The sequence below is a fragment of the Pieris napi genome, chromosome Z, assembly GCF_905475465.1.
Source record: "Pieris napi chromosome Z, ilPieNapi1.2, whole genome shotgun sequence".
Taxonomy (NCBI): Eukaryota; Metazoa; Arthropoda; class Insecta; order Lepidoptera; family Pieridae; genus Pieris; species Pieris napi.
In genome coordinates this window covers 9,236,392-9,261,694 of record NC_062259.1, presented here as the reverse complement: position 1 = coordinate 9,261,694, position 25,303 = coordinate 9,236,392, and the positions used below count along the sequence as shown (strand labels likewise).

The 25,303-nt window shown below is 34.3% G+C and overlaps 1 protein-coding gene across 6 annotated transcripts in view; it reads right to left on the bottom strand.

The window, feature by feature from the left end:
* Nucleotides 1–1,527: 1,527 nt before the first annotated feature.
* Nucleotides 1,528–25,303, bottom strand: part of LOC125062295 (disco-interacting protein 2) — a 42,954-nt gene continuing 19,178 nt past the window's right edge. For 4 of the 6 annotated variants that reach the window (XM_047668103.1, XM_047668104.1, XM_047668105.1 and 1 more), the window contains 15 exons: nt 19,778–19,906; nt 18,801–19,010; nt 17,915–18,036; nt 16,972–17,272; nt 15,844–16,155; nt 14,215–14,407; nt 11,311–11,523; nt 10,034–10,203; nt 8,155–8,358; nt 7,644–7,865; nt 6,708–6,916; nt 6,346–6,577; nt 5,411–5,520; nt 3,724–5,330; nt 1,528–3,645 (listed from right to left, as the gene is read on the bottom strand). In XM_047668103.1, coding sequence (XP_047524059.1) covers nt 3,393–3,645; nt 3,724–5,330; nt 5,411–5,520; nt 6,346–6,577; nt 6,708–6,916; nt 7,644–7,865; nt 8,155–8,358; nt 10,034–10,203; nt 11,311–11,523; nt 14,215–14,407; nt 15,844–16,155; nt 16,972–17,272; nt 17,915–18,036; nt 18,801–19,010; nt 19,778–19,906 — 4,487 coding nt within the window. In that variant the 3' untranslated portion in view covers nt 1,528–3,392. Of the gene's footprint in view, nt 3,646–3,723; nt 5,331–5,410; nt 5,521–6,345; nt 6,578–6,707; nt 6,917–7,643; nt 7,866–8,154; nt 8,359–10,033; nt 10,204–11,310; nt 11,524–14,214; nt 14,408–15,843; nt 16,156–16,971; nt 17,273–17,914; nt 18,037–18,800; nt 19,011–19,777; nt 19,907–24,545; nt 24,565–24,624; nt 24,706–25,303 lie in introns of those variants that run through there. The other 2 variants (XM_047668106.1, XM_047668108.1) reach the window with 2 other exon arrangements.

The following is a 25,303-nucleotide window of genomic DNA, read 5'->3' as shown; positions in this document are numbered from 1 at the left end:
ATATTTCACTGTCTCTAAATATTATAAAAGACAACGTGTGTCCGAACATATTAACGAAGAACAATGATTAAGCATCAAATTTTACAAGCCCATATTTTTAGATCTTTATCTTTGTCTTCTTTAAAGTTCCCTAAGGCATAGATAAAACCTATGATTTATAAATCAAATTTAATGTACCTACTTTTCATTAATGTTTAAACTTTAATATCAGACCTTTTTACAATAAGTATGGTTATCGTGATTTAGTTCCATAATATCGCAATCGCTATCATTTGTATAATGAATTTTACTATCAGAATCAGTGTCGCTATCAATCGCTGTTGATAATATGAATCTCTCCATTTCCACATTAATTATTCCATAGTTTTGGAGTATTCGTCTTCTACGTATATAGGCAAGCACGTGGAGCATATGGAGATAATATGCTCCATGTGCTTGCACTAATTACCCCAATTTTTAGGTGTGATGCTTTCAAAAGCGGATTTTGTTAGCTCCTTTATTTGCTTTGGGTCTTGTGGTAATTTTTTCACACCAACGCGTCTTTCAGCCAGGCTCCATATTTTTTCTATCGGATTTAAGTCGCAATGGTAAGGGATTAGCTTTACCACTTTTCGATTGTGGTGTTCTTTAATGGTTCTTACGATATCATATAAAACGGGCTTTATTTTCTTCAAAATAGATTTGATTTTGTCTTCACCATTCCTGCATTCTAATCTCAAACAATAGGAATCAACATATATGAAGGCGACCAAAGATATAAAGCCAGAAAATATTTCACAAGTGCATGAGTGAAAAACTTTTGAAGCAGTACTAGGGAACTGGCTACGTAATTTAACTATATATGATTTGCTCGTATCTGGGAAATAATGTTCGGATCAATGCGACAAAATTTTCTTAATTAATTAACGTCGTACGTTGCTGCGCTTTAGGGGTTTAATCTGTAAAAAAAATCGAAACTAAATCATTTGCTCGTGTCTGCCTCTGGGATTAATAGTCGATATTTTTATATGACTGGGCTCATTTATGTATTGTTTTATAAGCAATATAAATTAAGTGGCAGAATATTTTCCTGTTGTTCGCAGGGTTTTAAAACGAACGCTGCATGTCTGCCAAGCGTGCATTTAAAATATATTTTTAATTAATAAAATTTCTTTGAAAATGCATTACTTGAAAAATCAAAGTCCTAGATACCTTTTTGATTTTTTTTCATTTTGACGAGGTTTCTAAATAAAACATCAGCCTTAAAGGCGAGACGTAGAGAAGACGAGCAAATGAAATAATATATCTGTTTTTTTACATCTTTAAGGGGCTGTCAATTGACGACGCAGCGCTAGCTAGCTATGGTAGCAGACGTGGTCCTTAATATTTCTTCCCGTATATATTTATCGCTATTTAAAAAGTCTGCAACATGAGCAAATCTTATAGATATTTTGCTCATCAGATCCCTAGCTAATATAAATTGATGTATTGCTGTTGCATTATCTTTTTATCTAAATTAGTAAGACATTAAGAAAATAAAAGAGAATAAAAGATGCAAGTTTATTTATTATTATTTCAGAAATTAATCACAATTGTATAATGGTTACAAAGTCCTAACACGTGACGTCGTACAAATTTAATACAAATTATTGCCAAAAGATTACAATTTTGTGCGTGTATTTTATTATGTATTTAGATCACTAATGGAATTTTGATTATACAAAATGTACATTACTTAGAACTTGTGCTTAAACGCCAGGTTTCACGGGTATTATTTTTTTGGAAAAAAGTCGACTTACTTGTCGGACCTCGTACCTATAAATTATAAATTACGAATTACACGATTATTATTAAGACATTTTGTTCAATAACTTGAGTCATTATAATTAACTACTTTTAGGTATACTTACATAATAAGATGACTATAGTTTAAATTTATTGAGGATAATACATATTATGTTTAAATGAATTTAAATATAAAAAAAGGCTTTTACTTTACTCCAGACATCTGTAAAATAATATGTATTATTCTAAGAAAGAACCATTTAACATAAAATTAAATAACAAAATCATATGTACAATTTAGGAATAAATAATCAGTAAAATATAATAGATTTAAAAAGAAATATTTATATTATATTATCAATATTAATTTGCTACACAAAAAATATATGGAATGGACTACTGAAAATAACACTTTCCCAAATCCTAACCACTATCAACCAGTCACTATAATAAAAGAAAAATTACTTCCAATAAATCAGTTGTGAAAATACATCATTAATATTTAATCAATATTAAAATCATAAACTTAAAGAACAAAGATGCGATATTGAAGTCTTGGCACAAGTTTTGATATGCAAAATAAAACCAAAATTACCTCAAGTTGTTTTACAAAATATTAAAATTGAAAACTACGTATATGAGTTGCATAAGACAATAATTTTTGGTTGATACCAAAAACTCTTTAAATTTTTATAAACATAATGACTTAGTTAAGTCAAAACATAAATTTAAAACTTTCGACATTAATACTTAAAATCAATTTATCTACATAGAACTGAAAAACTAAGATATAACATTGCATTTGCGCTATTAGTGCTTGAATAAACTTGTTTTCCTACGCCAATCGAAATCCATTCTTAATGAATTTATTGTCTAAAGGTATATTCATATAAAATAAACAATAACATAAAACATTAAATGCAGTTTACACAATAAGTCACTTAATCTAAAATATATTATTTATCGGTAGTAATACATTTATATCATCTAACATTAAAAATTACTTGTTTCACAATAATCACAACAATGTAATTGTGTACAAATTAAATTTCATTGTCCCTATCATATTATGCTAACACTCAAGAACTATTTATGAAAATTTGCGCATTAATAAATTTCGAAGGGTTTCGGAATATGCGGCACAAATCATAATGAATCTTAAATTAACATTAAACAAATAGTATTCAGACTTTTATCAGTCTTGTGTCAATATCAGATTAAATTTAATTCTTAGCGCTGGTGATAATTTTGACGTTTTTTTAATGTCTATTTCCGAATCTAAACAATTGAAGTATATGAAATATTAAATTAAAATAGCGTGCCTTGTCAAGGGTCAAATTTTAAATATTTATTTTATTTTCTCTACAATGTGCTGAATACACTTACACTGCGTTATCTAATCTAAAATAATAAAAAAGCATTGAAAATACACAGAATCTTAATGAGTATATAAAGCTAAACACATTGTATATCAGCTATGCAGACTAATTAACCGATGGGACTCTATTCTTCGAATCGTATGGCCTAATTGAGCAAGGATACACAAACAATTGACATTTTATCACTTGCAGTGAGAAAATTGCTCAATTCGAGAGTGACGTGCTGTGTATGCCGTGCTTTGGTAAATATTACATGTTATATGCGATATAAATAGCATCGATTTGGTCGGAAAGGAATCCGTCGCGGAGATGCATACGTTGTTTCTCACCGCGTGAATTAATGGGAACTACTCCTGGGTCCACGACAACCACGACGCCAACGATCAAGTGATGCTCCTCTAGGACTGTGTTGGTCACGAGAGGGACTAAGTTTAGAGCTTCGCTGTCGTTACCATCCAGTTCTACGACAACGACCAAAAGATTCGTCCAAGTGAACACGGCACTGAAATATACGATTAGTTTAAAATATAAAATAATAGCTAATAAGTTATAGTATAAAAAAATAGTATCAAATACTTACCATTCAGCGATTTTCTTATGGCATCTCATAACTGAATTCTCTATATCAATGGGGTGATACCGCATACCTCGGAGCATTATAGTTTCGTCAAGCGCTCCGACGACGAACACCGCGTCGTGTGTATCGTGAGAGTCATTCATCAAGCCGCTCATACTGCCGCAAGCTGATGCCAGCGATTCGGTGTCACTATCACGTGATATCATAGACATATCATCCCCAGTTCCGGTTGTTGTTATTTCAGTTCTTCGCAAAAATCCCAAATATCCCGTTCTGGCGTACACTTCACCCGTGTTGCCTGTTACCAACTGCGCACTAAAGTGATCAGCGTAGTCGCTCTCATCACCGTAAATCGTGAAATAACCACTTGCATTGTGCGGAGACTGAACCCAAATCTCTCCCAAATGAGAGTCCCCACATTGACCTTTCGTCTCAGGATTGGCTGTGATCACTTTTACACCGGGCAATAGTTTTCCAGACTCCATAAGACACAAGGAATGTGGGCTGCCACGCTCGACCAGCGAGACACGGTCATTTCTTAAAGCTCGTAGATCTACATAGACGGTGGATGGTTCCGGACTAGACGCGCCTTGTAGACATATAGCAATATTCACTCGGCAACCAAACGACGTCGAAACAGCTCTTGGACTGAGGCCTAAAGCTGAGAACAGTTTAGAGAAAGAGTTTGTCAAGTTGATCCTCGGTCGTTCTTCTGCAACCACCACACATGTTCTGACACATCCCAAATTTATGCCTTTCGCTTTCAATTGATTTACAGAACTTCCGAGCCCTTTAGTGCATAACTCCATTACTCCATAAGAACAGAAAGTGTCCCGCACTTTGTATTGTGACACAGCGCTCAGCCATAGACCTGGATTGATCTCGACTTCAGACGGAGGTATGAGGATTGAGTGGTGTCCTGAATAAATGCTGCTGAGACACCAGAGGGCAAATCCGAGACCACAGTACGGATCAAGACAAAGAGCTATATGACGGGAAGGGTACAATTCGCATGCTATTTTCATTGAGCGACAAAGGGACGTGACAGCCGCATGCGACATTTTGATCCCTGCCAGCATTCCCGTAGTCGACACGCTGAAGTCCAAGTAAGCCAGCATTTCCGCTGTTGGCGCTCGGTACAAAATAGGCAATTTCTTCTTAGGCATATCGTCTGTATCGAGAGTGATAGGCCACGCTTTGCTATCAATTACATTGCTTGCTTCTTTTGAGCGCAATAATTTTATCACAGATTGATTGGAAAGGACTAGTGTGGCCTTGCTGACGTCCACGATCATTCGAACTGTTGGCAGCGTAGTGTGAAGATTTTGCGGGTGTGGGGGGCGAATAGTCACTGGAACTGCTCCAACGTAGAGACAACCATAAAATGCACAAATGAGATCAAGCCCCGGTGGGAATATAAGTGCTACGTGATCGCCAGTATTAACACGTCCTTTTTCTAAAAGTAAATTGCCAATTCTCTCGGCTTTCTTGTGGAGTTCAGCACACGTGAGAACTTTTGTAGCTGCACCTTTCGAGTTGAGTAGGGTGAATATGACATGGTCGGAGGTGCTTTGCGCGCGCCATCTTAAGATTTGTGATATGAATTGATACTGAAAAAACAACCAGTATTATTAAGTATTCGATAATACATAACTTACCGATAATATATAACTAGAAACACTAGTTTTACCTTTCGGGCCGCATCAGAATCATCGGAATATCCCATATCACGCCCTTGAGCAGACGCGAGGCGATTGCCTTGAACAAGATTACCCACTATTACTGAGGCAGGGCCGACGTCTGTAACGGAAATAATGGTATTTAATTTACATTATAGGTAAAAAATTATGACAATGGACAAAGTAAAACTAAGGACAGCATATAATTTAATTAAGCTTGAGGCATGAGGCTTCCCGTTTTTTGTTAACCTTTGCGTAATGTTTTTTTAATTCTACTAAACTTCTTTGATTTCATTATCAACTAATACTCATATTTCTTTTTACTATTTTCCCCAGCTTTATTATACAAACCTATAAAACATATTCTTATTTCTTACTACTGTTCTTAATATAAATAACTTTAATTCCATGTTATTCCATAGAACTGAGTAATTAAAAATTTAAAACGAAGTGAAATAGTTTTGTCAGATATTTTGTTTATGTCAAAATGTGCATTTTCGACATTTAAAATGCATAGTTTTCCATACAATTTGTAATAGCGTACCCACATTCTATTAGAACGATGCATGTTCGTACTTTCGTTCAGTTTAAATACGGAGCGCTGTTTATTCATACAAAAATATATCATTACTTCTTTATTACGATTCGATTTTACCTATTGTTTGAGCTTGTGTTAAACTCTTTGAATTGGAACCACGGTTTAAGAACTATTAAATCACTTGCCTATAAGGAGTAATGACGATGGAATGCTTGGACATGTGGAAAGGAATGAATGAAAAGTAGTTATGAAAAGGTGCTAGAGAAGAGGCAAGTAAATGGTACCTATAACCGATGCATGATGTCATGAAATTGACTGAAGCCAGAAAGAGATCTGTCAGGACCGTAGCAAGTGGAGGTTCGTGGTATCTGTCTCGGGAAAAAGTCGTGATAATATAAATAAACTTACCTGAATGTATTTCACGGGGTTTTGGAAGGTTGGTGACGCATGTATGTGGACACATCAGTACATTGGCGGGATGAAGAGTTCCTTCGAGAAACCGGCGCTTACACTCGCTCAGATGTATACCACCCAAGGGCGTTTTAGGCAAATAGTTCGGTTGAACTAAAGCCAGGCAGTATATGCCTACTTGGTGAATGGAGTCCACGGCTTGTAGAACACGAGACATCCATTGAAAAGACTAAAATTTTTATCGTCATTTATTAAAAAGACCTTGACAAGTTTTCATAGTATGTTAGTTAAAATCAGCAAAACAAGGGGGAATTATTGTATAATATAAATGGTTTATGTGGTAAACTTAATAAAAATACCTCTTCTTCGCCGCAATCCGGGCGCTGTTCAGCGACTATACAGATTCTCTCATCGCGCAGAACTCTAACAGAGAACACGGCAATTCGACCTCTGTAAATAAACTTCATTGGCTCAACCGCAAGGACAGTAGCAATAATATCGTCCATATTGTGCTTACGACCCGTGACAGTCATTAATCCGTCCCTTGATCCACATACGAAGACCAAGCCTGAAAATTAAAAAAAAAGTGTATTGGGAAATTTTACTGAATATGCATTGTCCAATTTAATTACTAGCTATATTTAAAATGCTACGTTAGTGATCTAATTACAGTAAAATAGTTAATAAATGAATTACGTTTTAGTGTTCATTGATATTTTTCAAGCCCTATCCGGAATACCAGAAAATATTATTCCGCTGAATTCTTGTTCATTAACGTTCTATAAATTTACAACAATAAACAATGTTATATTGTATTTGTGTATTTTGCAAATAAACAAACTAGACGCTTTTCTTGATATTTACAGTACATTAGTAAATAATACAGTCAACGAATTAGCGGGTTTAGTACAAGACGGGGGGGTTTAGTAATTTGAAACAACATTAGAAAGGAAATAATCGTAAAGCAAACTGCGAAATTCCAGCGAGGTGATACGTCTGGAATTGTGAAGGTTATCCGTATCACCTCGACGTCCGTCGTTCCACAACAGAGCGTTTTCTAAGGCAGTTTTTGCCGCGCACCACCACTATGTGGAACCAGCTGCCCACAGAAGTATTTCCGAACCAATTCGACTTAGGGTCCTTCAAGAAAAGAGCGTACCAATTCTTGAAAGGCCGGCAACGCACTTGCGAGCCTTCTGGCATTGTGAGTGTCCATGGGCGGCGGTGTCACTTAACATCAGGTGAGCCTCCTGCCCGTTTGCCTCCTGAAAAAAAAGGTTATCGAAAGAACTTACCTCCAGGCCCAAGGAATCCAAGTAGACCGCTTCTTACATAATGTTCTTCCCCAATTGCATCTCCGTCAGCGTCTAAAGGGCGCACCCGAAACACGGTGTTAGTGAGGCCCGGAAGTCCCCAATATCCAGACCCAGTGGCCCCAGATAATACACATATTTCCCCAACTTCGTCTGTCTTGCAGAGATAAGCTGGACCCTCCATTTTTACTACCACTATGACACCTGGACAAAATATTCAGTTTAAAATGTCTTTTATTTACATAAACAACAGCTATTATTTATATACACTTATGCGATGGAATTTGTTTTGATAAGGAACGTTCTAAGAATACTTAATAATTAATATAGTATAAACCGAAATCCCTCAATTTACTTAAATTTTCGTACTACACTACTTAAAATGAAGTACGCTGGCGCAGCAATTCAAATGCGATGCCGGCCTTTTAGGAAGAGATAGGTTCTATTTTTAAATAAAATAAAACTTCAAATTAAATATAAATAGTGTACTTACATGACGGCATAACCTGTCCGCAATCCTGCAAAGTGAGAGACGTCAGCGAGTTCTCTGCATCTACCCTGACCACGCCGTAAGAAAGTCCAGACATTGAGAGGACACCACGACCGGCAGAGGATCCACCACGTCCAGCACGGCGGATACACACAGACATAGATTCGCTACTGCACGCGCACGGACATATTGCGTCACCTCGAACACCTGCCCCAAGGAAACAACATAAATATTTTTACAAGAATGCCACGGTGTAAGGTCCTGTAATTTTGAAATGGAACATGGATAAGGCAAAATTCTTGCCTCTGTGTTTTAAGGCTCGTAGGTCGGACTTTTTACCATACAGTACAATTATAAATCTAATACGTTGTTAAACACTACGGTATGGATACCATTAGATTAGGATATAGCGGCATAACACCACAACAAGAATACTTTTAATATATCAAATATAGTGGCAAAACGTCTCTAAAATCCTCATCTCCTTTTAAGTTTTTATGTACGTATATAATGCTAACGTGTAATAATGCTTGTTTAATACAAAAATTTCAACGGAATAAAACAGTAGGCATGTAATCATACGCTCATAGTAAAGTTCGTGAAAAATTATTACCCGTAATCAACCTATTGATGTGCTCGTCAGTTACATTTTTTGAAGGGCATATATGATTGATGTATGCAATTATATAATTTGTATATGAAAAGCCTGATTCTATCATACAACGGTTTGAAAACGTTATTGAAAAAATTGGTATAATTTATAGTTGCAAGTACACACTTAATAGCGATGACCATCACAGTAATAATTAATCACGAAACTAGAAACGAATGATGACATCACACTCCACGCAAATTAAATTTTCGCCTGAAGCATTGCAGCACTTTATTTTTGTTTTTCTATTACAAAAAAAAAATTTGTTCTATAGATGAAAATTGTTTAATTGGTAATTTAAATTAAATTGGATTTCGAAAAAAAAACTGAAAGCTGCTAAGTAAACTATTTATCAAGTACAAAGTGTTGCTCAAGGACTTTCTACACTTCTTGAGTCAACTTCGAAATGGGTACTACTAACATAGTTGTTCCCGTATAGCATAATCATAATATGTCAATTGGAACATGTAATTCAGGGAAATCCTCATAGTTAATAGGCACTCTTCAAACGATTTGCTTTTTCTAAGGCACAATTTCGAATTGAACTAATGAATACCATCTACTTGAATTATTACCATGTTCAAAGCACTTGAAGTCGATTTAGTAATAACATATTGTACAATTTGTGAAACTAGAAAATGCTGAAAATTTTTATTCGATTTCTAATAATTTCATTTTCCTACGTATATTAAAACGTAAGTATTCCCCGTCTCCGAGCTCAACAGAACTTTTACTACGCAATCAGGAATAAATTCTTTTCAAAAGATTTTTATAAGACTTCCATCAAAAGAGAGCTTTGATCGTGTTCCTATGTCTTCCTACACACTTATATGAATATAATTTCTTCTATTGAAATGATAAATAATGAATACATAATATGAAGGTACTATTTTAGTCAAATTAATTCAACGCCCTCATATATTTATGAATGAAAGAGTCATCGAGTCTGATTCTTTCGCTTCCCTTTGAGATATTTTAATTAAGAAGCCACTAAATGCTCAATTAGGAGTTTGATCAGCAAAAGTGGATTTATAGAGATTCATTCCTAAAATTAAATAAAACTAATCTTTACCTGAAAATATAAATTAATAATACTTTATATGAGATTAAATATATAAGGAAACATTCATTTCTGTGTGATTATTTATGTGGTACCTATGCCACAAACCGAAAAAAACGTTTAATAGGCCGAGACTCGAACTCAGGGTTTCTATATAGATAGTGAATTACCTTTGCTCTGAAATATTGATAGAAACTGATCGCAAGAAGACAGCGACCACGGGTTTGCTCCATCGGCGACAAGAAGGAATCGAAGTGAGCTGAGTGATATCTCTTTGTGGTCCCGCGTCGCGAGAAGGCCCCAATGCAGATCCCGAGACTTGACTATGGCCACTGATGCCCTGTTATATAAATTAAATTAAAGAGGAATTTTTGTTAAGTTACTACGTAGTGAAAAACGTTGGGAAACGTTGGGAAACAACAAAAAAGACTTTCGTAAGTCTTTTTTGTTTAAAACTTGAATACAAAATAATAAATTGTTATGTTGTAAACGTTAGTTATTTACTCAAGCTAATCACGGGGGGTGTGAATATATAACAGTATTGATAATTTCATATATAGATTTAATAAAATCTAAGTAGCAAGAGGTACATTTGAAATTATCATTGTTAAGTTTTTCGACAGCCGATATATAGCACGTTCAAATATTATAAAATTGAAAAACAAAGGAAAACGTTTAAAGGTAAACTTCAAGAGATGTAGTACTTAGCTAATGGCTTCTAAGCTTCTTATGAATAATGGCTCTATGCTATAACACACGTTACGGCTCTTTTATTTAAATTTGTATTTTTAATAGTAAGAATCAAATTGGTATATTAATAACGAGGCTACCAAGGCCTTTAAATTAATTTTACGCAATGCTAGTAACCTATGAGAAATGTGTGGCATCCGTGCATAAATATAGACGACACTTTTTGTCTCAGAAATCTAGTTTCTATCTCGACTATAATGTGGTCTTAATGATCGTGGCGATGTCGAATTGGCTTGACGTACGCAAAATTAACTTCAAATAGAATCTTAACGCAATAATAATGAAATTGTAAAAAGTTTGGTTATAAAAGAGTCGAAGCTCCCATATTGTAGTGAGTTCAACGTATTCAACCTTTCCCAAGTCCGTACAAAGACATTTTCGTATGTCGTCCAGACCTTTGCTCTTTGCACATATTTTATTAGCTAAGACTCAATCTATACAAAGTTCTTGCAATTGCTTAATTCGGATTCGGTCTATTATTTGAGAATCCTTCATATTTAACGTGTTAAAATGGTTATATAATTGTATTTATATTTTGAATTTTGTTCTTTACAGAGTTGAATATAGACCTCTTGCTACCCGAACTAGAAAAACACTATACCAGTTAAATTAATATAATTTGAGTCCGGTTGAGATTCATTAAACTTATCAACGTTAGAGGCTTGTTACCATAAATGCTTCATAAATGATGACCCACCTGTACTTTGTGATCATATGCATCCATGATGCAGGGCTGACTTTCATGAGGGCATACGGTATGAATATTACATGCATGCCATTAAGGACACTTGCAAGTACAGCATGCCATAAGCCAGTTTCACGCTTGAAGTCCAATACACACACCATGTGTTCACCTTCCGTGTAGTTACAGGCGACAGATAACATCCTGCAGTGCGCCAACATCGAAGCCCTAGGAATAAAAAGTACTTAGTACGAAGATTAAGACAGTGAAGGACTGATATTATAACGAATACGTAATTGTAAAAGCTGATTATAAATCAATTGTGCCTGGCATAGGTATTTTTTTTTACTTAAAAGGGTTCCCAAATGTTACACAGTGTATTGCATATTATGTAATTGATGAATGAATAAACACATTTTATTTTATTAATTTAAATCGGTGGTGCTTTCCGTACGTGAATACACTTGCTTATATGATATGCTTTACAAGCAAGTTTAATAAATATACTCTTTAATTTTAAATACCGTGGCTTAATAAGGGCGTATAATAGGGAATAGCTAAGTTTAATTTCCAGCAAATTATTCGGGTTCCAGGGCTGATCTGAATTGAACAGAAATGAATAAATAATCATAAATAAGCCACATAAACGTCTATCACAGCTACGGGACTTTAATAAGGAATCATTATAAAAAAAATATATAATAATGTTTTATAATTTAAGAATACCAACATTACGGTAGCAACGTAGATAGTAGGTAAAAAGCAATCTAAAGTGATTTTCTAAGGAGTAAACTCAATACTAAAAACATTTAGCAGATCAATATTTTAAACCAAAAGTTTTTTTTTACGTTTTTTTGTGACCTCGTACATTGGAATGTCTATGTAAACATCTGGGAATATTTGAAAATGAAAATCTTGTGGATATAAACAAAATGAGTATGAAATAAAGGAAAAAGAAATACAATCTAAATCAACACTATTTACAAATAAGTACCATATTCGCTTACGAAAACGTCGCACTCATTAAACCTTTGTGCCTCCTCTGTTTGCGCAATAAAGTATTTTAAGCTGACCTGAATTTAGATTTAAAAATGGACACGCGTTTATTCTTATTTTAAATACATAAGACAATTGAAAGTTATAAAATTGGAAACTAGTTATAACTACACTTCGGTATTGGTAACTCTTTATTTTCTTGCTAGACGTAAAATTTGTTTAAAACTTTGTACGAACGGTCAGACTCAAACATTTCAGCTAGTTTTATAGATTTTTAACTACTAAATTGATTTGCAACGAAAAACAATTACACACAATTATAACAATTGTATTTTATATTCGTTATTTACTCATCCAAGGTGTAGTCTATACAATAAAAACTGTATATAATTTATTAGTTTCTTAATAATTTTATAAAGAATTGTACTGGGTAGCAAATCTCAATAACAAACTCGATTTTACGCTCGTTATCAATTTAGTGCGACTGTAAAAGGATTCAGCGATGGACAATCAAGCTAGTTACACTCGATTTAACTGCACTACGAAAGTATTACGTTGTGGTATATCCAAGTATGAGCGAAGTCTGCGTAACTTATCTTCTACTGTGCCATAAAGTAATTAGCACTTTATTCATTACTGGATGACCCGGTGAACTTCGTATCGCCTACATATATTTGTGTCAAAACTTAATTCAATTTTAATACAAACCAATGAGAACGGACTTCATACTACAGCTATTAAACACAAATATATGAAGGCATTATGATAAATATAGGACAACCGAGTGACATTTTTTTATTTCTAAAAAGGAAATACACAAATTTTTACTGGAAAATTCAATAGTCGTTTTTAGTATTTTTCTTTAGTTATTATATATGTTTCCCCAGTTTAAACATTCCTTGAAGTTATTCGAATATTTCAAGATCATAATTAGCGATATCGGTCCAGCTATTCTCGAGATTTAGCGAGACAAACGGACAGCAATACATTTTTATATATAGATTGTACATGATACGAGATAAGTAACCAATTTGTATGTTGTGGTTTCATCTAACTTGAATGAAACTAACAATATGATTACAGTGAAATTAACCAGATAATCACGTGATAATGTGGTTAAACAAATTATAAGAACTTGAGGTACACATGAAAACCTAAAAAAAATCACTGATTCAGTAATATGACGCAAGATTAGTAACGTAAATTACGTTACATAAAATTCATTGGGTCCTGAAAAACTTCCCGGGAATTTAACCTAAATAAACATCACATCATTTGCATTAATTTCTATGCTTAACGTTAATCTAAACCATGTAAAATTAGAATAAACTGTAAGCAAAAATTCGTATATAGTAAAAATATCGCGATCCCGTAACTAATTACTAGTCTTAATTGAGATTGCGCTGAAACGAATTTCATGAAATTTTAATATTTAGTAATAAGTAGGATATATATAGTCGAATTTTTAATTAGACGATATCAACTGACGTTTACGGTGTTGTCAGTTTTTAATGAAATAAAAATAGTGTTGTGACAAAGTAAAAACCCCTGAATTAATGATCGGTGATGGCACTAGTCGCCGCGCCGCGCTTTGTAATAAGACGTCAAAAAACTGATTGTAGTTACGTAGTACTAGTACCTAACTTATATCAGAGCACTTTTATACAATTTTGAAATAGAAATAACATTCTTTTATTGTTTGAAATGATTGACTATTCACACTCATTGTTCATTCATCTGATTGAACAAGAACTGAACGCATCACTATTACTTTACATATGGCAACATTATTTTACAAAGTGACATTAGCTACTGTCAGTCGGCTTCGTCTAATTAAAAATACGACTATAGTGTATCTAATTTAATTAATTTGAAATTAACCAGTCATATACATATCAATGCCAATCAAAATAAAAATCTTACCGTGTAACAATAACTCCCATAGCAGAGCCATCAACTGCTGATGTATGTTCAATATGTGCGGGGGTATCTTCAGCGGGTCGCGGAGGGGGTATCCAATCGCGAGGAGGACGGGGTAGCTTCTCAGTTGACACCCAGTGGAGTGAGGGCCAACCGCGGAATGAAACTACGTCACCAGACGAAGTCTTTGGCAGACCTAATTTGTAATATTACAGAAATATTAGATTAATAAAACAATTTAGATAGGAGATTAAATAGATGATGCCGATCTTAAAGGACCAACGAGAAAATGCAAAAATTTCCTTTCAAATGTTGTGTGTTAAGAACACAAGATTACAATAACTTATAGCTTATGTGAAATTTTATGTATAGTCAAAGATTACTAAGAAGAAATACATTAAATTGGTTATTAAAAATTTCTTGAAAGGGTTTAAGAGTTTCAGCATAAAACCTATATAATATACAAGCACAAGAATAACATAATTGTAGAAAAAATATGAAGATTTTCCAAAATAATTTTAAAAATAATTTCAAACTCTCCGATATTGTTAAAATTGCGTGGAACCAAGTGATTATGCGACGTTGACCAAACAATTTTCATTTCAAATCGATTGATTGTACGAATGCTGGAAATTTCGTTACCTACCGCATATTGAAAGCGGAAACCATAACGGGAATCTAATACATTGTTTCCGAGTTTAACAGGGAACATTTCTAAAATATTCATGACTACAATTTAGTCAATAAATTGCGGGTTACGCATTTCTAGCATATTATAGACAAGTAAGCGATCAGCACTCCGTGTCTGACTCAGGACCGGTATTATACCTAACTAAAGGCCGATTTACATTATCTTAGTGTTTAGAAGAGTGCTTTAGTACAACTTGAAAGGCAAGTTCTTTAGCGTAGCGTTTACTAAAGCAAGTAGCGTTTACATGTTTCAACTAAAGTACTATCCTAAAGCACTCTCCTAAACACTATGATAATGTAAATCGGCCTTAAGACAAAATACGAATTGTATGTGCAAATATTCGTTGTGCCAATATAAAGAATGTGAAGTCAGAGAAACCTCAGGATTCAGAAGTAAACGCTTCAAAAATAAACATAGAACCATATACAGAATTATATTAGCTTTTAGCAGGAAGTCTCGAGTTTTATGACATCTTCAACAAAACGAGATAGCAATAGCTTTCTCAATTATAAGATCCGCTTTATCCAAGATAAGATTTTCTTATAATTTATAGCGTATTTCCGTTTGTGAAGATAAAAATGCCTTATATTTCTACTTCAAATGAAATCCCGTATCCCGTAGGACTTGTGATGTAAAGTATTCGCAGATATCTGTTCAATATATTTTAAATATGTTTCTGATGTTTAGGATAATATTTTTCTGGTAAAATGTTTCGTAGAAACGGTAAAATGTGTGAACAATAACACGCGTAAAAGAAATAACACAGTACAATAAGCGATATCTTTCAGGCAATCAAGGCAAGTACGAAATAAATGAGCTATAAAAACGATCATGTGACAAGAAAATAAAAACTTAACAGAACCGAGGCGATTGAGGTATATTAAGTTGTACGCACAAAAGATCGTGAGTCGATGTTACTTACTAAACAAGGTATTACTCACCTTTTAGGCACGCATCTGACGTCAGAGCATATTGAATTCCACATGAGCCAAGTAAAAAGCCAACTTGTTGCAACCCCGCGTCTCTTCGGGTAAGGGGTACTTCGATGGGGACAGGGACGACCCCCGCTTGAAGACACCCATAGAACGCGCACATAAAGTTTATGGGGTCATTATTTGGGTACACTAACGCCACTCGGTCTCCAGGTTTAATATTGTTGTCGCCGGTTAGTGGTCCGCCACTAGTTGACTTAGATGTAAACGTCTTGTTAAGCAAAGCATACGCTATCTTTAATGAACGGCTGAGAAGCTTTCCTGTTGAGAAAATACGAGTGATAAGATTTATATGAATATTACTCACTCCGTATCTTGATATGACTTTGAAGTTTCAAAAACTAACACAGACACTGCACTATCATAACAACTCTCAGCTACACTATCAAATACGCATGCATACACATTACACACCCATTCACACACTCACACATTCACTCATACTTAATGTCTTAAAAGACAGTCGTAACACCAAAACGACTTCTTTAAAAAAACTGTTTCAAACATGTACCGTGTACTACGGAATAATTGTGTTTTAGTTACCCACAACACAGGGACTCCCTAGTGTGGGGACTAGCGATATATGAATTTTGCCACAACCCTTTTGTCATACAGTTTTTATTATTATTATTATATACTAGATAGAGTTTTAACACCTGAAGGACTCTTATTACTGCAGATGGTAAATTAGTCAAAAGAAACTTACAAAAATTTATATATCAGTACAACTTGCTTTGAATAGAATTTAAGGTTAACCCTTTTTAATGTTAAGCTAGCTTTTTGATGTTAGCTGTCTTGATGTTTGAATAAATTAAATAACATTAAATGTAAGAAATAGCTTTGATTTTGTTCGTTATAATTATCCCTATTACTAGGGTGTGTACAAATCGCAAAAATTTAACATTAAAAAAAATATTATTATTTAATGTAATTAAATATTCGCAACTAGAAATGTAGTCATAGAACTAAATTGTTTGTTGACTTGGTTGACTGAGTTGGTTGATAAATCAGGTTATCGCGGGTAAGGTGTCAACGGAACAGAGCAAGACCCGTTCTTAAAAGATAAGATCTACTCACCGTATGTTAGAGAATTGCTTAGTTTTCCGTTTGGGTCGAGTACGGTGGCGACGTTTGCTTTAAATGACGCGGTGCCGTATCTTTGAAGTGCCGCTTCTAAATTTCTGGGAAGACCTGCTGGTACGACCAGTTGGTCGCCAACTGCTGGGGTCATAGTGCCTCCTTCTGGTTTTGGTGCATTCGGATCCTTAGGATTCGCTGCAATCTCCAATTCAATGTCGTCATCTTCATAAAACTCCGGCAATGGACGACGTTTTGGTCGTTTTAGCGTATTAAGTAATTGTTGAATTTTTGCTGACACCTAAGAGAAAAAGGTCAACTCGGTAATTAATTATTGAAAAAGCATGTACTACGTAAGTGAAGTAGAGTAGATACCCTTAGTGTTGACAGCATTTTATCACTGTATTACGACCCTAATCCTCTATGGTAGAAAAACCTGTGAGTAGACCAGGCGTTAAAAAGTACTCTACTTCGAATGGAGTCACTTCTGCAACTATCGTAGATAGAAAATGCTTTAAGCGCCGAACAGATCAATTATCTGCTGTAATTAAATTACTAATTGCACTGGGACATTATGAGCGTTTTAAGTATGCACATACAGGTAAAAAGCACTTAAACAAAGTGCAACTAGATTAACAATATTACATTGTTTTAAAAGGGAGTGCTGACCTCGGTTAGCCGGCTGAGCTCACAATAATAAAATTATTAGTAGAATGCTCGTAAATGACTATCTAAACAGAATTCATATATGTTCTACGTCGTAATAACTATATTGTGAATTGATTGAATCTCCGGTAATAACCTTATTTATGACGTAAAGAAGTTATATGTTACAACAATGTCGCTGCGTGTATACAAATCTATATCTTTTTTTTATACAATTATAAAATGCAGCATCATTTAAACTTAGTTAAACATCGAGATATTTTAATAACATTCCTACCTTCCATCTACCGGTACCGGTGCCTGTGTCTTCGGGCTGTGAATAACATTGAACTCTATCAGCAACAAGCGCTCCACCGCGACGAGCGCCCGCTGAGGTGTGTGTTACGTCAGGTTGAACATCTATGAAATAGTAGAACAATTGTATTGGTTTTATATTTTTTATACATCTCACTGGACTTCTTTGGTTTAACCACAACACACAAATAACGCGATGAACGCCAAACAATTCAATGTCTAGCGTAAAATTTTTATATTTAATACGACATGTGATGATAGCCTTCTGAGTCACAGTACACAAGACGTATTTCTCTCTCGGATCGCAATTAGATGCCAATTGAAAAAAACTAATGAGTCAACTTTGCCTATTGAGCAAACCAACACTTTAGTGCTTGTGTCAATCACAATTCAAGTTCTTAAGAACACGAAAACCACTGGTTTGAGTAAAACAAAAGTTTTTCGTTTACGAACTCGTCAGCATTTTTCCAAGGTTTCATTGCATGCAGATAAACAGCAATTTTAGCTTCGGGTAAGGATTTACTTTACGTTTTTGATTGATGTTAGCAGTTTTAATCACGAAACATTTTACAAGTCTTTATCAATCAAGCCGTGTTAGCCTAGTTGTTAAACGGCAGTACGTAACTCTGGGATAGTATTTTTCGAATTTTGATCGTATACGAATCTTTGCTTCGAAAATGCTTGAATCATTTTGTAAAATCCAAATTACGCGTGAATGATAATGATTTTAGTATATCTTACGGTTACGATGATTAACAGGAATTCACACAATTATCAATACGTAACATTACCTACAGATACATTATAGTATATGTAAAATTTATCTAGAATTATTTTTATAATATACAAATATTATTTTAAATACTTACAAGTTGGTAAGTGTGTAATTTCAGATAAATCGAGGTCAGTCTTTTCCCGTGGCGGGTATTTCTTTTCTCTCTGGTGATGTGGTTGTGGCAGTGGGTGCGCATGACCGCGAGGGTGTGGGGCCGCTGGTCTTCGGGAGGGTGGCGAACCCATATCTGGTGGAGGGGGCAGCTCTGCGTCACCAGCGCAAGAGTCTTCGTCTGAACTTGAAGCTGTACAACATCCCATATATGCATTTTCAATATATAATAGTAATAATAATACAGATAAAGGTTATCAAAGCGTAAAATAGTAATATTTTATACAGTGTCAGAGTTACTGGTGTAGTAGCTATTTGGTAGTGGGAACTCTGCTACGTGGAGTCTCAGAATGGAGTGGACTAAATCTAGTCCCTTGGTGTTGCGTAGATATGTGGTCTCTTTGCATCTTCTACCGCATTTACCATGGAGTGTTCAGAGGAATTGTTCGAACTAATACCTGCAGCTGAGTTTCATCACCGGACGTCAAGGCAGAATACAATATACCATCCGTATCACCTCGACGTCCGTCGTTCCACAACAACGCTCAATGCGTTTCTTAAGGCAGTATTTGCCGAGCACCACTAATATGTGGATCCAGCTGCCCAATGAAGTATTTCCAAACCAATTCGACTTAGGGTCCTTCAAGAAAAGAGCGTACCAAGTATTAAAGGCCAGCAACGCACTTGCGAGCTTTCTGGCAATGTGAGTGTTCATGGGCGCTGGTATTACTTTACATCAGGCCTCCTGCCAGTTTGTCCTCCAATTACATAGAAAAAAGGCGGGAACGATGCGAAGCACAGCTCTCGCCTGTATCTATATCAGAAACTACAAGAAATAATGCTGCATCAGACTCTGGTGTCTTACCCGTTGAATAATTCCCCAAATTCCTTTATATTAGTCTAAATAAAAAAATATATGTAGATATTTTCGTACAAACCGCGCAGAGAAAAATTACTTACACAATTCATGCCTTTCTCTGTCAGGGCTCTTGGCCATCATTGAGGTGCGTTTTGAGGGCATCGGCAGAGACGGCTTAGGCCTATTCTGCATTTCAGCTAACGCCTGTTGAACGGCCTCCTGTCTGACTTCTGCAATATAAAGAAAGTATAAAGTTCTATTCCATACAATCCAACTATTAGCATGCGTAACACTAAAATAACCATTAAAATAAACCAGAAATACTACTTTTATTGCAACGCTACAGTACCATTCTGGCTAACGAAAATAATCATGCACTTATCATATAAAGAGAGAGAGAGATGCATTAGACTTTAATACGTAGCAAAAAGAACTTGTAATAACAAAAACTAAACATGTACCCAAACATGTTCGCTAGGTAAATCATAGAACGGTTAAATGAATTCATTTCACATTGCCTGTCAGTATATAAACACTACAAAATAAATTAATATCTTGATAAAGCCGTAGCTCCAGTCGAAAATCAATCGAGTTTTAATTAAACTTTGTGCATGATCTGCTATATATGTTCACATGACATAACGTAAATAAACTGTCAGCGAATAAACAGGTGTTATTACGTTCCGTTGTTTGCGGTTAACGAGTATCGGGTTCATAATAAACGATGCAGGGCTAGATTATTGCATGGAGGACCTCTATTATTGAAATAAGTACGAATTGATGAACATTCTGTGAAGCCGCACTGCGACTTTTTTAATGAATCTATAATGTTTTCCTAGTTTTCATTCCTGTCAGAACATTGATTACGTTTGTAGGTCATAGCAGGCTCAATACCTATGTCTATAATCTAATCGAAGAAGAAAATTGTAGTAGTTGGAACGCAGGTGTTTGCCTCATGCCGTTGAATTAACGTCTCAATACTAATATTTGATATGTAGCATACGAAAATATATGCCGCGACATAGGTAAAGGCTAATAATGAAAGTAAGAGTTTATTATTAAACAGTTGGAAGTAACCAATGGAAACGGGTTTGGGAAGACATCCGTGAAACCTTAAAAATATATGGCTGTATGTCCCAAGTGTATAGACCGATATCTAATAATACGTAAGGAGAGATAAAGAATAACTAACTAAACTTTCCAATGGTATTTGATTAGTGAGTAAAAACAATTTCGTAGCCAACCTAGTCTGTTGTGATGAAAATAGCTGTGCTAGAATCTCCCACACGAAGATCCAGGTTAAGTGCTAAATTCATACAATATCCCGCAATCAAAACACACAAATTTACTTTCAATAATAGCTTGCGGGCTTACAAACGCCGAGACATAAACAGTTTAGAGAACTAATTGGAATCGCGGCATCGAGTATAATGATAATTAATGAATAGATTATAGAATATAATATTTTTGTATGCATTTGAATGTTTATGTATTAATTTATTTATACACTAAGAGTATATTTATATTATTAAATTTAATGTATACGCAAATATAAATTAGTAGGAGTTAACTAGAATATACTTAAATATGAGCTAGCAAAATGGAATTTTCCCGAGCATAGTAGTCGTATTCGTTACGAATTTGTGCAAGACAAAAACAAACAGGTCTATAAATTCTGCTTCGAACCTAAATTAACATTCCCTTTCATTGCATTATGAAATGGTAAGGAAATTGGCTATAGATGTCACAGTACACATTGCTGCAAGCGTACATTTAATCATCTAGTATTTATTTATAGCTTTGTTAATTTGAAATCATTATTCGTTTTGACAGAACTTTTGTAATATAGCGAAAAATACTCGGTTACGATTTGGTTTAGAGACGTTTAAACAATGGAAAGTACAAGAAATATTTATTAACGATCCTCAATGTTTCCTACATTGAGACTTGAGGAATATATATTGAGGATTGACATGAGGAATAAACCCTTGAACAGTTTGAAATGGAATGGAATGATTGAGCTTTGGGTGGTTGAACGTTCAGGGTACGTCGAGAAATCGCACAATTAGATATAAAATGCATGAGAGGTTAGCCTCTGGGTATTCCGATAGAGTATTGAGTGGACCTATCAACTCGTACGACCAACTAGTTTATAACCTAGCCATAATACGAAATAAAGGTAGAACGATACTCAAAGTTCTCTACGGAACGTAAGTCTCTTTTAAAAAATACTACTCGTAATTATAAGCTGAACATTAAGTAAACGTAGGTTTAAAAAGGAAAAAAATCTTTTCCTATTCACCTCTTGTAATATTCCTTCACGTGTTTTAGTTCTTTGATACGGAAATCAGCATTACAGGCTGTTAGCTTTTAGTAACATAGTGAGTTGGGGTTAAACAAGGCGACATTTTCCCCGTACCTATTTAGCGCAGCCGGAATCAGGTTACCTGTACTCACTATAGGTAATAGTCAACTCAGGTTCAACCGGATAGGTTTATATGGAAATATTAGCATCCAAATCTAATCTAATATATAAAATTCTCATGTCACAATGTTCGTTCCTATACTCCAAAAAGGCTCCACCAATTCTTATTAAACTTTTTATGCATATTCAGTAGGTCTGAGAATAGGGCAACATCTACTTTTCATCCCCCTAAATGTTAAGGATGGTCCACACCTAAATTTTTATTTTTTGGACATAACTTTTTGTTTTTATTTTTTTATGTTAAATCCATACAACCTTGAAATTTCACCCCTCTAGTTTAAACCCCTATTTTTTATTATAGTACACAGTTATTTTTATTAAACGAAAAAAAAATGTTTCCTAGAAATAATATACATGCAAAACAACATTTGCCGGGTCAGCTAGAATAGTATAAAATATGTAATGTTCCAAATAGAGCGATAATCAAGAGAGCAAGATATGGAAAGAATTTTATAATTAAACAATGGACTATTGTCTTAAATACCTAATTAGATGTACGCCAGGGAGGACGTGAACTGACGCCTACAAACAATATACGACTTGGGATAGATAGATTTTAAGGTATTTTCTATTTGAAATTGAAATAAAATAACAGGGTGGAATGTATGACAGACTTATTGTCTGGCTTTCCTAGTATTGACATAACGATCGAGCTGGCTTCCCAGTTCACACTTTGAAGATTTCAATTATAGCAAAAATATTTTATTGCAAAGAAAAATTCTGCAAACTAGTCTATTATAACGAGAAGTTCCAAGATTTTTTATTATAAGGAAATATGGTAATGCATTAATTTTGAAGTTAATTAATTGTGAGTATAAATTTTGGATTGAGGTCGCGCCGAGATAACTTGCAGAAAACAGGCTTTGCAATTCTCTGTCACGATATTAGACAAGTACCTACCTACATAAATATTCAAAGAACAAGTCAAACAAATAACATCTACAGTACTTTATACATTATTCATTGTTTTTTGCAAAATGAATAGTTTCCTATAAATTTAAGTAATAATTTTATTTCGAAATCGATACAAATTTAAAATGTAGCGTTTTTATATAATAAATATTAGCTATTCTCCATTATCAGTACTAGACGTAAGAACGAACGTACATAGTTCAATCTTTATTCGTATAATATATGAAATGTTCGGTGATTTCGAATTGAGACGTGGCACGTAGCGTTTTACAAATGGTCAAAAAGGGGTCAAAAGGACATGGAAATGAGAGCAAAAGATAAAATACGGTGGAAAAAGTTGGAAGAGGCCTATTCCCGGACCTTATCTTAGAATAAGAAATTTGTATACACGTCATGTATACTGCATTTAAACTAGATGTGGGTTGGTAAAGCCTTATAATAAGGTATTATATAAAATATTGGGTAAATCTGAACTCGTGCGGTATTGTCGCATCGACAACATATACGAATACTTGACAAAACTATCAAATACATTGTGTTACTGAAGGTGCTTGATATACGTGACTCATAAGAAAACTCGTCATGCGGGATTATTATTTTTATAGTATACACATAAATAAAATATGCAACAATGGCTCTAGGATATTCATGTTACTACTATTTTGAAGTTCAGGTATTTCAATTAATATAGTATAACTTCTATTTATAAAATCTACTAATAGCCTCTGTACTCCTGATTAGAACTCAACTGTCTCTTTTCACTAAAGCGTAAAAATAATTTGACAGAAAGGGACGAAACTGTATGTAAAAACTTGAAGATAGACTGATTTATTTTTTATGTAATGAAAAAGCAATAACTAATTTGATAATGAGTTTTCATTTCTAAATCTATATTTACAAGGCTCTTACCAAAGATCATTAGAGCAAATTGACAATTTGTTTAAAGAATTTAATTCTATATACGTTGATCTATCTATCCTGAATTCAATGAACCCATCATTTAACTCAGGATAGATAAATTAATTAGACCTTAATTAAAATTTTACATATCTTTTTCACTCTAATAATGTGATCGCTTACTGTAACCTTATTTATTATTCAAGTAAATCTCACTGCCTGGAATAAGGTACTTAGTACTTTGATAGAAGGATTTAGTTTAATAAGACACTATTAAATTTATTTACTTACTGAAAAAAATTCTTATTAAAAACGCAAATTTTTATTAATCAAGACCAATACTTAAAATTAATTTAAGATTTATATTAACCCATGCGTGTAAAAACAAGTGTTATTAAATTCTGAGTAATGTTGTTGAATAAATAAATACTGATGCATGAATAGTCGATTAGCAGCGGTTAAGAAAAGCACATTCACACATTAATTAAAGCAACCTGTTAAGACTTTAGATGTAAAATATATCGAGTAAATGAAATGAAGAATAATCAAGACAGACAGTAACAGTATCAACTGACCCAAAAGGAAACCAATAATGACATCACACGAACATGACCAACACTCCTATGGGCAGTGCTTCTTTATAGAATGACTCACCGGAGTGGTAGCGGCTCTCGTTCCGCGTAAGACGTCTGTTGGTCCTCCCTGGCGGCGAACGGAGAGCGGCGCACGGTCGCACTGCATCGCCACAAACAAATCACCGAACATGTTTACACACGCGCGATTCATGCAGATGATGCAAATACTAATTTCGAATTTGGAATCATGTCAACTGGCGCCATTTTTATAAGGTTCATTTGCCTTTTTGGGTTAACCGCGATTTTTGATTTACGAAAAAAAACTATTTAATTAAATAGTTTAAAACAATTTATAATCTGTTTAGGGCTTTAGAATTTATGCATTTTGTTCATAAATTAAACATAATTTTTTGATAATTCTTTTAAAATAAAAAACAACCACACTGTATCAATGAAAACAAATAATAAATGACTATTTTTTTTGTTAAACCGCCTTTTATTGTAGTCTTCTATATGCTACAAAGACTTTAATCGTAAACACTTAACACAAAATTAATGAATAAAAATAAATCGACAGCACTTAATAATTTGTGAACAACATGAAAGTAAGACATCTTTTCATTGTGCGAGTAATGCAAACACTTCAAAAATTTAAACAATAGGCTACACGTGTCACAAAACGAACCCACGTCCACAGACTTCAAAAATTACGAACGTATTCTAATTTTAAAAAATGACAACTTTAAAAAATGACAGCT